The following is a 14,382-nucleotide window of genomic DNA, read 5'->3' as shown; positions in this document are numbered from 1 at the left end:
AAAATGATTTGCCAGGTCTCTGAGCTAAAAGACAGCAGTAGAGCCAAGATTTGGCCCTAGGTTTGCATAATTCTAAGGACCACAGCGCCACAGCCTCTAGCCCAGGCCATTCAGAGCGACCAGCAGGATTGCTATAGGCACCGGGGCAAGCGAGCGCCTCTACCATTGTCCTGCCACATCACCGCTGTCCCTGAAGCTCTCTCCACATTTGCAAAAAGGAAATAATAACAGTACCTACCTCATTAAAAACTTGTAAAAATTAAAGGAGTTAAGATATGTAAAGACCTCAGAATGGTGACTGGCACATACGGTGCCCTCTATAACTGGTAGGTTAAAAACAAATCACGTAAGCAGCGTAAAGTTGCTGTGAGACGTTCTGAGAAGCCGATGTGCTGAGTGAGAGGCGGCCTGTGGCAGGAGGCTGGGCCTCGCCAGCTTTCAAAGTGAGTAAGACTTGACCTGAGCTCTGAAGGAGGAGTAGGAATTAGGAGGCTATAAGAAGAAGGAAGAGCAGTTCGGGCAGAGGAACCAGAAGGAACAAAAGCCCTCTGGCAGGAGAACTAATGAAAGGTGATACAAGGCCAGCATGACTAGCACAGAGAAAAATCCAAGTCCAGGGCAAGAGTGGTACAAAATGAGGCTGCACAGGAAGGTAAGAATCAGATTATAAAAGGCCACTTCCTACCTGAGCAACTCGGGACAAGTCACTTTATCTCTCAGAGCCTCATTTGGCTCATCTGTAAAATGGAAATAGAAATCGTATGACTCCTATAAGGTCCTTAAGGAGACTGAATTAGCCAATATTTGTACACCATTTAAAATCGTGCTCTGCACACAGAAGGGGCTGTAAATGTTTGAAGACAACATTAGAACTTTTCCCAAAATACAATGAGAAGACATAAAGACATCTGAATATGGATGAGAGGTGAGTGCTGAATGCATAGGAGGGTGGATGGATGCAGGGCTGGTAGGTGGGTAGGTGGGAATGGTTAAGTAAAAGGAATAGTGGATGGATTGATGGATGGAAGTATGGTTGGGTGAAGGAGGAGCTTGAATGGACGGATGATGGATAAGTGGTCGGGTGATCGGGTAGGTGAGTGCGAGCGCATGCTGTTACAGTGGATAGAAGCATGGCTGGATGGTTGGGCGGGTGGCTCGATAGATGGAAACGGTTGAGTGAATGTGGGTGGTTGGGGGACGAAGGAATGGATGAGTGGTCGAAGGGCGTCTGGATGTTTGGACGGTATCGGGTGGGTGGATAGGTGGTTGGTTGGTTGGTTGAAGGATTGGATGGTTAGTCGGGTAAAGGCATGGAAAAGTGCATGAGTGGATGGGGGTAGATGAGGAGATGATTGGGTGGATGGGTGATTGGATGTTAGACACGCCGAGTGACTGAAGGTGGCTGGACAGAGGTGTTCAGTGATGGAGGGGCCGTTCGGGTATGTAGTGGAGAAGTTAGGCGAATGAGGGGATTGGGCGAATGGATGGATGACTGGGTGGTCGAATGGGTAGTTGGATGGATCATTTTGGTGGAGAGATGGTTGTTCAGGCGGCTATTAGAAAGGTTGGGTGAATAGAAGGGGTAAGTGTATGGAGGAGTTGGTGAATGAGTGGGTGGGTGGGTGGGTGGATGGACGGACGGACGGACAGGTGACGCCAGATCCTGAAATGCAATCAATCCTCTAAGAGTCACGGAGGAACCACTGACGGTTAAGGAAGCAGAAACCAGCTTGGAGATAGGGCCTCCTAGGTGGCCCGGTCCCAGAACCTCTTCCCTGAGAGGGCTCATCCCCTCTGCGCCCAGCCCGGGGGTCCTACCTGGAGGCGGCGATCTCCGCCTTCTGGCGCGCTATGGCGGCGGCGCGCTGGGCGCCCTCCATGCTGTGCTCCACCTTCTGGCGGACCTTGCTGCTCTTGAGGGGCAGCACGCGGCGCTTGGTGCCTTTGACCAGCACGTTGTGGCGGTATTTGCCCTCTTCGCGGTGGCCGTCGGGCAGCGTGGTGCAGCCGTAGCCGTGGCGCAGGTTGTCCAGCCACTCGCCCTCGTAGCGGAGGCCGCTGGAGCGCTCGCTGACGCCGAAGCCCGAGCGCTTGTCGTTCTTCCACTCGCCCATGTAGGTCTCGGTGGTGGTGGCGTCGATGTCAGCCTCGAAGGGCGCGGCGTCGTCGGCGCCCTCCGCGCCCTCGCCCAGGCTGGTGGTAGAGGCAGCATCGCTGGCGCCCGAGCTGAGGTCACTCTTGAGAAAGCTGACGCGACTCCGCTGGCTGCCCAGGGACGTGCGCGACTCGGCCCTCCGCAGCTTGCCCAGCAGCGCGCCCCGCTGGAAGAGGCCCCCGCCCTTGGGCGCCCGCGTGGCCGCCTCAGCGTTGGCCAGCAGGCTGAGCGCGAAGCCGCCGCGCGGGATGGCGGGCGAGGGCAGCGGCGGGCCGTCCGAGGCCGGGGAGGTGGGCGAGTCCGGGGCCACTGTGCCGTTGCTGTGCTCGCTGCGTAGGGACGAGAGCGACGTGCGCAGAGGCGAGCGCACCACCACGGCCATCCCGTAGGGCACACTCTGGCGCACCCCGTAGCCGTGGCGCATGCCGTTTGTGAACTGGCCTTGGTACGTCCCTGCGGGTGAGGAAAGGGCGCGTCAGTGGGCGGCAGGACGGGCCCCTGCACAGTGACCAGGGCAGGGGTGGCCAAGGCCATCTGAGGGGCAAGGAGTTGCAGTTATGGAAGCAAGCGAGGTTCTGAGGGTGTGAGGTTACCTGAATGTGCAAGAACATAAGTGGGCAAGCCAGAATGAGTTTACATGGTGGTGTGAATATTTCTGTTGGTGGGAGCATGACATGGTCACAGGTGTGCAAGACAGTGAGGCTGTGTGAGCCAGAGCATCAATGTGTGAAGTTATGTGAGCAGATAAGGCCCTGGGAATGTGCAAGGTTGAATTAGTGTGCAAGAACATTAATGAATAGGCCAGAAGGAGTTTACATGGTGGTATAAATATTTCTGTTGGTGGACACACACCAAGGTCTTTAGTGTGCAAAACAGAGCAAGTGAGTCAGTTTTAAGTGTGAAGCAGGATGAGCAGGTGAGGTTCTCTGAGTGTGAATTTAAATGAGTGTGCACAGATTTTGAATCACACAAGGATATAAGTGGGCAAGACAGTGAGTTTATGTAGTAAAGTGAATATTTGCATTTTGGGGGGCAAAATTAGCTTATGTTAGCATTTGAGGTCTTGAGTGTGCAAGGAAAGGCAAAGTTGAGTGAGGATTCAAGACTGTTAGAGGGTAAGTGTGTAAATTTGGGTAGCAGGCAAGGCTCTGTCTATATATAAGGTTAGATGCATGTGCATGGTTATAGTGTTCAAGGTGATGTGAACGTCCAAGCTCATGAATGAATAAGGCAATGAGTTTGCACAATAGTGTGAACGTTGGAGAACCTGGGACTGTGTTGAAAAGCATGAAAGAGCATGAATTTGTGCAAGGCCATGTATATAGAAGACTTTCATGGGCATGCATATCAGTGTCTTTTGACCATATGAGATCATGAGTGTGCAATGCAGTGTGTACACAGTGGGATGAGTGCCCACTGGAGGTGACATTATGGGTGTGTAAGAAGTTCTGAGTGTGCCAGGACATTTGAATACTCAACCACAAAGTAACATGAGGCATGCTAAGAAAAATGAGTGTGTGAGGTTGTTAGCATTAGTGAAATTGAGACCACATAAGACCACGTGTATGCAGGAGAGTGGTGTATACAAGGAGATGTCAGCAAAGGCCTTGCGTGTCCATGGGTAAGCACGTGCACTCCTGGGAACAAGGCTCTGTAAGTGGGCCACCATGTGAATTAGAGGTAGCGCAGTAGTGGTTAGGAGCACAGACCCCAATGCTAGGCTCCTCGGTCCAGATCCTGCCTCTGCCCTTACTAGCTGTGTAATATTGGGCAAGTGACTTAACCTCTCTGTGCCTCGACTTCCTCGTCTGTCAGAGATAATAATTGCCTCTTACCTAAGGGTCGTTCAAGGTTTAAATGACCTAATACTCTGAAAAACTCTAAAAGAGAAGATATATGATTGATATTGTTGTTCTACAAAGTTGAGCTAGTGTGTGAGATCACCCGAATTGTGTGAATAAATTGACACAATATCTCTATACCCTGCCTCCAACCTACTGTGCTCACCTCCTCCAGGCGCCATCCAAAACCCCTTTGCATCATCCCTGGTGTTTTTATACCTGCCATCTATGTCCGGCTGACCCCCATCAACATACCCTGTATCATCTGGTGTTTTTATACCTGCCATCTATGTCCGGCTGACCCCCATCAACATACCCTCAACCCCTTCCCCTCCCTTCTATAGGTCCGCATGGCAGCTTGGAGATGGAAGCCCCCCTGATGTTACACAGCCACCTCTAGCTCATCATCTCCCCTCGCCTCCCACACACCTCTTCCGCTTCCTTGGTCTTTCTTTGCCAGGCAGCACCACTGAGAGCCAGTTCTCTGCCTTCATCTTCATGCCTCTAGTATGCCGAACAGTGTCTGGCACATTGAATTGGAGCAGGTGGTAGGGAATTCAGAGTCTTTGTTTTGAATACATGCTGATACTTTCCCCTGGTTAACCAAAACGACCAAATGGTCTTCTCATCGAATCTTGTTCAGGATGGCTGGGTAACTGAATAGTCAGCAAGTAAGGGACCCCTAAGCTCGATCCGACAGCCATGCTCCCATCCAGGCCTCCACACAGGCTGTTCCCTCTGCCTGGAACTCTTTTCTCCAGTAACCTACAAGTCTTTGCTCAATAAGCCGTACCCTGACCACCCTATTGAAAATTGCAATCTGCCCGCACCCCCACAAGCACCCAGATATCACTGATCTACTTTTACTTTATTTCTATAGCATTGATCACCTTCTAACATATTATATGACGTATTTATTATATTTATTGCTTTGCTCCCCCTGCTAGAATAGAAGCTCTATGAGGGCAGGGATCTCTCCTGTTTTTTCTCCAATGTACCCCTGGCATCTGGAACAGTGCCTGGCCCACAAATACTCGCTGATCGATTGGCTGAACCTGTCCAGAAACTCCATCTCATCGTTTGACCTTGAGCTTCTCTTCCCATCTTAAGGCCTCCATGGCTGCATCAGTAAATGACTTGTTGGCTATGAAGCTAATTAAGGTTTGGCTTAATTTTGACACATAGGGCTTGTAGAAATGGGGACCCTGTGACTCTGGAAGGGAAGGACAGCACATCCTCATGACCCTGCACTGCCTAGTCCCTCCCAGCACAGGCTGCTCCAGCTCAGGTCCCCACTCCTACCTCGCCCTGGCCTTTACACCATGAAAGGCCCTGTTGAGGACCATGCACAGTGCCAAAGGCTCACTTAAACCTCTCAACAGTCCTGTGAGGTGGGTCCCATGATGATGCTCGTTTACAAGAGAGGAAGTCAGTGGTCTGAGAGGTTAAGCGACTTGACCAGGAAAGCAGGAAATAAACTCAAATCTGACACCCAAAGCTCATGCTCTGAGTCCACTGTTCTCAACCCTGACTGCCACATTAGAAGCTCTAAAAATAACATAGAGATCCCTAGGCCTCACCACCAGAAACTCTGCTTTAATTTGTCAGAGAGGTCTGTACCCTCTGTACAGCAGGTAGAAACAGCCAGAGGTAAGAGGGACATCAGGGCCTCCTCCCTTCAATGACCAGCCACAAAAAAACCACCAGTCATGGAATATCAGCTAGAAAAGGGCCAAAGAGAAACTGAGAGAGGCAGAGAAGGGGGAGAGCACTGGGCACAATCCAGTAGAGGAGGATACATATATGATCTCAGTTTCACAGGGGGATTGATGTTCAGAGAGGTGATGTGGCTTGCCCAAAGTCACACAGTGAGGAAGGAGCAGAACCGGAATTTGAACTGAGGCTTGACTCAAGCTGCGGAAATGGGCAAATGGGATTGTGTGGCAGGTGCAGAGAACGGAGAAATGAGAGTCTGGTGCAAAAAATGAAAAAATGAGGACATGGATAGATGGAAAAGTGATATGTTCCATTGCCCAAGTTCATTCACGTGTGGCCACAGTTGCGTGGGAGGCAGAAGGACAGAAAGAAACGTGGAGTCAGAGACAAACTGGTTTCAAATATCAGCTCAGGTGGGGAACCTTGGACAAGTTCCTTCTGATATTCAATTTCCTCATCTGGAAAATAGAAAAATAATACCTGCTTTCCAGGGTTTTCAGGAAGATTAAAAAAGAGACAAAAAAAAAAAAAAAGAATGGGAACAACGTAAAAAACGTCCATCTCTGGTGAATAAACTGTGGTCAACCACTCAGTGAATGCCTGTTATCAGTAAAATGTTGCAGACTGCTCATGCACACAACATGGATGGATATCAAAAAATTCTCAGTGAATGAGGCCAGAGACAAAAGAGTACAAACCGCATGATTCCAATTGCATGAAAGTCTAGAAGAACTAACCTATCGTGACAGAAAGCAGATTTGTGGTTACCAGGGGCTGGAGGCAGGAGGGATGCACTACGAAGGGGAATTTTGACTTGATGGAAATGTTCCAGATCTTGATCGTGCCAGTGGTTACACAGGTGTGCACTTGTCAAGAGGGTACACTTAAAAGTATACATTGTATCACATGGAAATCATACCTTGATAAAGTTGATTTGATAAGTAAATAAGTAATTTGTAAATAAACTTTTAAGAAGGAAATAAAAAAAACCATTCAGTATGGAGTCCTGAAGATATTCCTCAGGAAATCTCATCAGCTCTACTTCCCATGTGAGTCTAGAATCCAGCTGCTTCTCACCGTCCCCACTGCTACTAACTGGTCGTCTGACCCGCCATGGTTTCTCCTGGATTTTCATGATGGCTGCTACACTGGTCTCTGCTTCTGGCCTTGACCTCATCTATCTATTCCTAGCATACCAATCAGAGGGGCTCTGTTCAAGTATAATAAGTCAGCTCATGACACTGCTCGGCCCCTTCTCACTCAGAGGAAAAACCAAAGTTCTTAGTCACCCACGAGGCCCTAACTGATCTCATCCCCATCACTTCTTTGTCCTCACTTCCTCCCGTTCTCTCCTTTCCCTCGCTCTGCTCTAGCCACAAAAGCCTCCTTGCCGTTCCTCCCACATACTAGTCATGGCCCTGCCTCAGGGCCTTTGCACTTGCTGTTCCGTCTGCCCGGAATGCTCTTCCTCCAGAAAGCGTCACGACTCCCTCCCTTCATCGTCTTCAACCTTTACTCAAATGTCCTCTCGCTGAAGCCTCCCCAACCATCCTATTTAAAATCATAACCCCTACCTGAGGTTTCGTGTCTCCCTTCTTTGCTTTCCTTTTCCTCATAGCATACCTACTATAACGTAGATTTTCTTTTTAGTTTCTTTACTGACCATTGCCCTCACTGGAACGTAAGTTCCATAAAGGCAAGAATTTGTTCTTTTTTGTTCACTGCTATATTCTCAGTATCTAGGATAGTACCAAGTAGGTATTCAATAAATATTTGTTGAATGAATGAATGAACAACCTTCATTCCAAAACTGTTTATTCTCTCTCCTTTCTGCTCAATCCATCTGAAAACAGCTCTGTGAAAATGACCACAAAGGTACGTCATGGTTTCCATATAAGACTCACCCAAAATGACACAGCTAATAAATACACAAGCAGCAAAACTCACATCCATGTCTAGCTTTGCTCCTTCAACTTGTCTCAGAAAAAAGAAGAAAAAAAAATAACATGTAAAGGGAAAGTGGACAAGCAAGCCAAAAAGATGGAAAACTGGGGAAAAGAGAAAAGACATCTAGTCTCTGGGTTGGACAAGTTTGAAATTAAATTAACCCATCTACCTTTAGCTTAAATTTGGCGTGAGATGGGCTGACATGGTCCCTTTAAGCTCAAGAAGAACTGAGATTGCAACAGGAGAATGGTTCTTGGCCATCAGTTGGGAAGGAAATGGCCAGGCTATATTAGGAAACTTACAAGCAAGTGGCAAGAGGCACAGACACCCAGGGGAGGCTTGGAGTGACGAGGCCCTGGGAAGGGGGAAAAGCCAAGTACTGGGGCCATCCCCAGTCTGACTCTCTCTAAGACAGGCTAGTGCTCCCTAGGGACAGGAAGGACACATTCAAAGAGGGAGAGAAGAAGGACCACGCCTCCTGACACCCTTTGGGCTGGTCCCCTCGCCTGGTCTTGAAAACACTGCAGGGCTTCCCAATTCCCTCAGGGTAAGAGCAAGATTCTCAGCAGCCCGCCAAGCCTGCCCCCCTCTCCTGACTCACTCTGAACAGCTCTCCAGTCATGCTCGCCCTCCCACCTCAGGGCCTTTGCACATGCTTTCCGTCCTCTTCTTGGCATGCTCTTCTCCTTCCTCCTCCAGTTATTCTATACTAAACCAGAAGGGCAACTGCAGGAAGAAGGCAATATTCAGATTTTATTAAATTTAGGACCCTGGTCGGAGGGACAGGACTGTATTGGCCATGGTTATGGCCCTCACCAGCCTTTACCAGTATCCTAGTAACTGAGTGAAGACCTGAATGTGCTTGGCAACCACTGCCAATCACTACTGAGAAGATGTGGGTCCTGCCCCTGGAAGAATGTATCAGTCAGAAGATACAGATTCATCAGAACTGTGCTAGATGCTGGGATCATAGCAGCAACAACCAGACATGGCTCCCACCCTCTTAGAAGCCAAAGTCTGATAGGAAAGGCTCACAGTGAATGAATGATCATAGTTATCTAACTGCAATTGGGGAAAGTGCCAAGAGGAATTCAAAATGACATGACGTCATGTGGGAGGACGCAGGGTGGTGTAGAGTTCAAGAAATCTTCTTGGGTGATGTCACATTTAAGCCCAAGCTTGAAATATCAGTAGAAGTTGGCCAGGGGAGAGTTTTAACCTTAACTCTGATACTGAATAGTTCTGAAATGGGCCTAAATTATTTAAGTCCACTGAGCCTCAGTCTGTCCTTCTGTAAAATGGAGGTAATGAGACCTCCTTCGTATGGTTCATTCCTTTGAATTCAACAAGTATTTGTTATGGATCCTGCAATCTTGATGCTAGGTGCTGGGGATACAGTGGTAAATAAATAGACGTTGTCCTTACCCTCGGAGACTTAGAGTCTAGCACCAGGGTGGACTAGATTTAATCGACCGTCACACAGATAAACTGCGGCCACAGCAGTGGTCCAGAGAGTCGATGGGCCAGGTCTTGGGTGGCACCAGAATGGGGAGGGTCGGTTGATCAAAGATGACATGAACTAGTTGTGAGGCGTCTGGCATGCAGGAAAAGTGCTCAGTGAAGACTAGGTTTCTGACAGGTCAGAGTCTGCTCAGAAAACCTGGCCCAGAGAGGATTAACTAGAAAGATGTAAAGGAGCCAGATAAGACCAAGAACTCAGAGGGGGAGAACGAGAGCAGCTCCAGCCTTCTGCCTCGGTCGGCTCGCCCGCAAGAAAGCGGGCTCGTGTCTGGTCACACTTCTGACTCAGGGAAGCCTCGGAGCTTTCCTACTTGGGAGGAAAAAAATGTGGGGGTCTGTTCAACAGCGAGACCTGCCCCCACACTCCCTAAACACGCATGACAGCGTCGTTTCTGGAAGCCGCATCTATAGTACAAGAGCCACCCTGCAGGATAGAGATTATGACTTAATCGATGTGGATACTGGAGACTTTTTAAGCACCGCAGATGATTCTAATAAGCTGTAACAACGCTCCACTGACCTCCAATTACCCAACATGCTCTGTTCCTTCTCTCAAATTGTTAACTGACGCCCTTAGCCCCCCAAGGTGCCCGGCTGGCAGACCATACTCCAGGAAGTCCACATACTTCTTAGCCACATGTGGGTCGTATGTTTACTTAAGACTGTTCCTAAACCTGTTTACTTCTGTGCTTATTACTGATATTATGTGGTTTATCAATAGTTGTTATCTAAACCAATGGGCTATCAAATTTTAAAAAGGGTTTTATTGCTCTGAAAACAAACCGAGTGCTTTTGGATGTCCATAAAGGAGAGTCCCTAAAATAGTGCCCTCGAATTCAGTATGAATACCTATACAAGATTGGTAATGAAGTTATAAAAAAATCTCAACATTTTCTACACTCAGATTGTTTGGCAGATGTCTTTAGCTTCTCACTCCACTTTAAAGAAACCAACAAAAACTGGAAGTTGTAGATTATGTATTATAAGAATGCAAGAGAGGAGATGAGAAAGCAAGCCATCAGCTCAACCTGGTGAGGTCAGGAGAGCAGATACTGTGCAGATACTGTGGGCTACCCAAAAGCAGTTCTCTCCTTTGCTGATCGAGCCCCAATTCTGTTCCAGGGTCCAGACTCAGAGGAAGGTCCAGGGGTAAATCCTGATTGCTCCAAACTGGCATCCAGTTCTCTCCATCTTGCCAACTATTAGATCAGATATGAGCATCTGATGAAATTGGGCATTGAGACCTAAGGAAAAGTGGGCCAGAGGGGTGGGGCGAGGGAGGCGGGGAAGAGTTCTTAGCTCCCATAAAGACGACTATGCAGAGAAACATACTCCCTTCTGCTGCTGGATGTTGCTGCATGTGAAGGTGACCGCTGGAGCTGTGGCAGCCATTGTGGGACCATGAGGTGAGCTAGCCGACCACAAAGCTGGCACTCTTTGGGCGGCAAAGCGTGAGTCCTTGTTGATATTGTTGAGCCTCCAAATTAGCCAATCCGGAGACTGCCCCACCTCTGGATTCCTGTTTATGTGAGATCATAAATATCCTTATTGTTGAAGTCTGTGCTGTCCGATATGGTAGCCACAAGAAAAGTGGTTATCGAGCACTGAATTTCAAAGAATCAGTACGAAAAAGAAGGTAAAATATCTTAGTAGTAACTATATATTGGTTAATGTAGAAATCATAATACTTTGGATAAGGTGTTAAATAAAATATATTATTAAAATTAATTTCACCTTTTACAATAACTAGAAAATTTTAAATCACATATGTAACCCATATCATATTTCTGTGGGAAGTGCTGATTTAAGTCATTTGGAGTCAGAGTTTTCTGATACCTACGGACCAAAAAAAAAAAAAAATCCTAACAGATTGTAGGTATTATCGTTCTGATTTTACAGTTGGAAAAATTGAAACAGAATTTAAACGACTCGCTCATGATCACACAAGCATAGCAGTTGTTGGAGGTCACAGGCAAGTATCCCAACTGGTGCTTTCTCCTCTGCACTGCTAAGAATCTGAGAACACCCCTTACAAGTTAAAGGCTCAGAAGTCCTCACCCAAACCTCAGCTCTGATGCAAGCATGACCGTTTCAGAAACCCAAGGGAGGTCTAAGAGATCCCGAGTCCACTGTGAGGCAGAGAAGAAACGTGTGGGCCAGAGCAGGGACTCCGCCTCCAAATAGAGAATGGACAGTGAGAACACCACCTCTCCTGGCCAGTGACACCTGCCTATTTCTAGGAAACTGTCTGAGGTCCAACCGTCGGTGTCCCTGGAGAACTGCACAGAGATGGAGAGAGAGGAATCAGGACTAGCCCCTCCCCAGGGGTCCCTACTGCCTGTGGCAGTCCTTAGCTGACAGTGTCTTGCTGACCTGGACCCAATTTACCTTCTCATCTTTGTCTTCCCAAACCTGTCAAAGCCCCGTTGCAAAGCCACCTCCTTCAGGAAACCTCTCCAGGCCACCTTCCTTCCTCCAAACTCTCATTGCTTGAGATGTTCATCACTTCTTACCTCCTGTGGCAGCTGTCTTGTCTGTATCTTGCTTATTTTGTCTAACAGCCATCCCTGGTCCTTCTCCATGTCCTCTCGCACAGTCTCAGACATTAGCGCAAGATCGCCAGGCAAGACTACAGAAGCGTCATCAACGGATTTCAGACAGGGTTTAAGATAGAGCATGGCAGGTGGGGAAGTGAGCATCAGAGGGTCCAGGGGTCAGTAGCTCCCGTACACGCACACCTAAATCAGACCAGGTAAACCGGGAATGCACTTTTGGTGAACATGCTTGCCAACGCCACAGACACCCATACAGATCCTCCCGAGTATAGGGCACCCACCCTAGCTTGGGTCTAACCCACCTGGATAAAGACCATGGACCCTGTGTCCTGGAGAAAGCAATTCAAGCCTGAGACATCTTTAGGGGCAAAATAAGGAATAAAGGAAATTGCTTGGGCTTTAGAAACAGATAGATCGGGTTCTGAATATCCCTTTAATTCCCCAGCTCCTCTTTATCTCCATCCACCCATCCAGTCCAGGCCACTTCAGTCCTCCCTGGTCAACTACAACAGCATCTTCCCTGGTCTCCCTCCTCCCCTGATGCCCGCCCGATTCAATCCACGCTTCGCTGCCACAGAGTCATCTCCTAGATAAGATGCAGATCTGATCCGGTTACTCCATTTAAAACCCTGCAATGGCTTCCCAGTGTCTGGAGGGAGGATTGTCTTGGGTCCCTAGGAAACATTCTGAGACCGAGATTACATGTGAGTGATTTGGGGGGCCATGTTCTCAGGATGAATACCTGTAAGGAAGGAAGTAGGATTCAACGGTGAAAGTTGAATAACCAAGGCCTCAGCTGATCCCATGGGGATCTTTGGAGCTGGCCCTTCAGAGTTGACGAAAATCAAAGCAAGGAGGCCGGGTCTTTATACTCCTGTATCTATCAGTCATTAGCTGTGGGTCGCCCACGGGAATGAGGCACCGCCCTTCGACAGAAGAAAATGCCCAGCTATGAGCCACCAGCAGTCAACACTCCCAGCGGCTAAGGGAATGAGGCCCCTAATCTGAGGGGTGTCCGAGGGTGTCCCGCAGCATCTACCATAACGATGACTTCCGAACTCTTCATGGTGCCCCACAAAGCCCTCATGACCTGGGCCCTACCAACCCTCCAGCCTCATCCACCATGCTTCTTCGGTCTCTGTGTTCCAGCCTTTTCTTGAACACAACAGACTCCATTCCCACCTCCAAGGCTTTGCACTTTGAATGTTCCTTTGGCTCGGCCCACTGTGGCTCTTTTGTCACTCGGTTAACCCCTATTCATCCTTCAGATCTTAGCCTCAACATCACTTCCTTAAGGGAGTCTTCTCTGACTACCCGACCAGGCTAGGTTCCCCATTATCAGCTCATAAACTCTTCTATTTTCCCTTCACATTATTTATCTCATGCTGTAATTAAATAATTGTCCGATGCTGGTCTCTGACGTTAGACGTCATGCTCCTGAACGAGGTCCTGCCTTGCATACTGCAGCATCTTCAGCACTCAGTGTGATGACTGGCACATCTGCATTCAGCAGATACTGTCGGTTGAATGAACAAGGACATGGCCTTGGACAAGTTCTCTCTGAGTCTACTCCGGTCAGCAACATAAGCATGGCAAGTTTACTTTGCAGAGTTGCTGCGAGTACTATATAGGTTATCTAGCAGAGATCTCAGACTCTCAACAAATCTCAGTTCCCTTCGTTTCATGGAAAAGGATTGCAGGGCGACCAGCATCCCAGTTTGCCTGAGACTGAGGACCTTCTGAGATGTGGAAACTTTGGCAAACCTGGGATGGCTGGTCACCCTAAACCTGGGTGAGAAAGAAAAAAGGGCATTTCTTATTAGGACAATGTTCATTGGTACACTGGTAAAACAGCTGTTTGTGAAAATAAAACAACCCTGATTGGAACATTAGTCAGTTTCCAGCACGGAAATATTTCTACATGGCCAGTCAAGCTACCACCAGTTGAACAATTGGCTTATAACTTCCTGAAAATTTAACAATGGGCTCTCATGAGCTGGTGGGAGCCAGCGCCAGCACCCCACGCTTAATACAGACTGTCGTGTTCCTGGTATCTGCAAATATGTCACACATTCCCATACGACCTCAACTTGGGGGTAAGTGAGGATAGCTCAGTGCCGAGAAGGTCACAGCTAGAGTGGACCTTGGAGACCATCTAGTTGAAGGCAACAAGTAATCTGTCACATGGGCCACCTTTTTTCTCGCCCTATGTCTGCAACAGACGCTGCTAATCAATCGTAATATGGCCATGCAGTCTCCCCTCACCATGTCTGCGGGCAGCCACTGTACGTTAGCTGGTATTGCATATGAGAGAAAATTGATTTAACCTTAGGAGCAAGTGTGATTTGGCCCCCTCGTTATACAGAGGAGGAAGCTTGGCAGAGAGAGGTAGAGGGACCTGCCTAAGGCCACATAGCCAGGCAGTACTAGCTGGGACTAAAGAACAGATCTCCTGCCTTGCTTGCCCTTTCAATCCTGCCTTGCTTTGAAGAGCCGAATACCTCAGAGTGGAGAGAAATGAAGGGAGATTATTTGGGATCTGAATCCAGATTCTAGAGAATTCTGCTTAGAGCCTCCAAATGCTTTTTGTACCCTGAAGGCTCCTTATCATGTCTGGGAGCAGGGCACTTCTTAAAAATTTACAAAA

General features: G+C 48.4%; 1 protein-coding gene across 3 annotated transcripts in view; it reads right to left on the bottom strand.

Annotated features, from left to right (window-relative positions):
- Positions 1-14,382, bottom strand: part of JPH2 (junctophilin 2) — a 58,486-nt gene that overhangs the window by 34,114 nt on the left and 9,990 nt on the right. For 2 of the 3 annotated variants that reach the window (XM_016152431.2, XM_036229374.1), the window contains exon 2: positions 1,819-2,608. The exons of the other annotated variant lie outside the window; for it this stretch is intronic. In XM_016152431.2, the coding sequence (XP_016007917.2) occupies positions 1,819-2,608 (790 nt within the window). The remainder of the gene's footprint in view (positions 1-1,818; positions 2,609-14,382) is intronic. 3 annotated transcript variants of the gene reach the window in all.

The sequence above is a fragment of the Rousettus aegyptiacus genome, unplaced genomic scaffold (assembly GCF_014176215.1).
Source record: "Rousettus aegyptiacus isolate mRouAeg1 unplaced genomic scaffold, mRouAeg1.p scaffold_m13_p_12, whole genome shotgun sequence".
NCBI lineage: Eukaryota > Metazoa > Chordata > Mammalia > Chiroptera > Pteropodidae > Rousettus > Rousettus aegyptiacus.
Note: the sequence above shows the minus strand (reverse complement) of the source record. Positions and strands in the feature narration are given on the sequence as shown.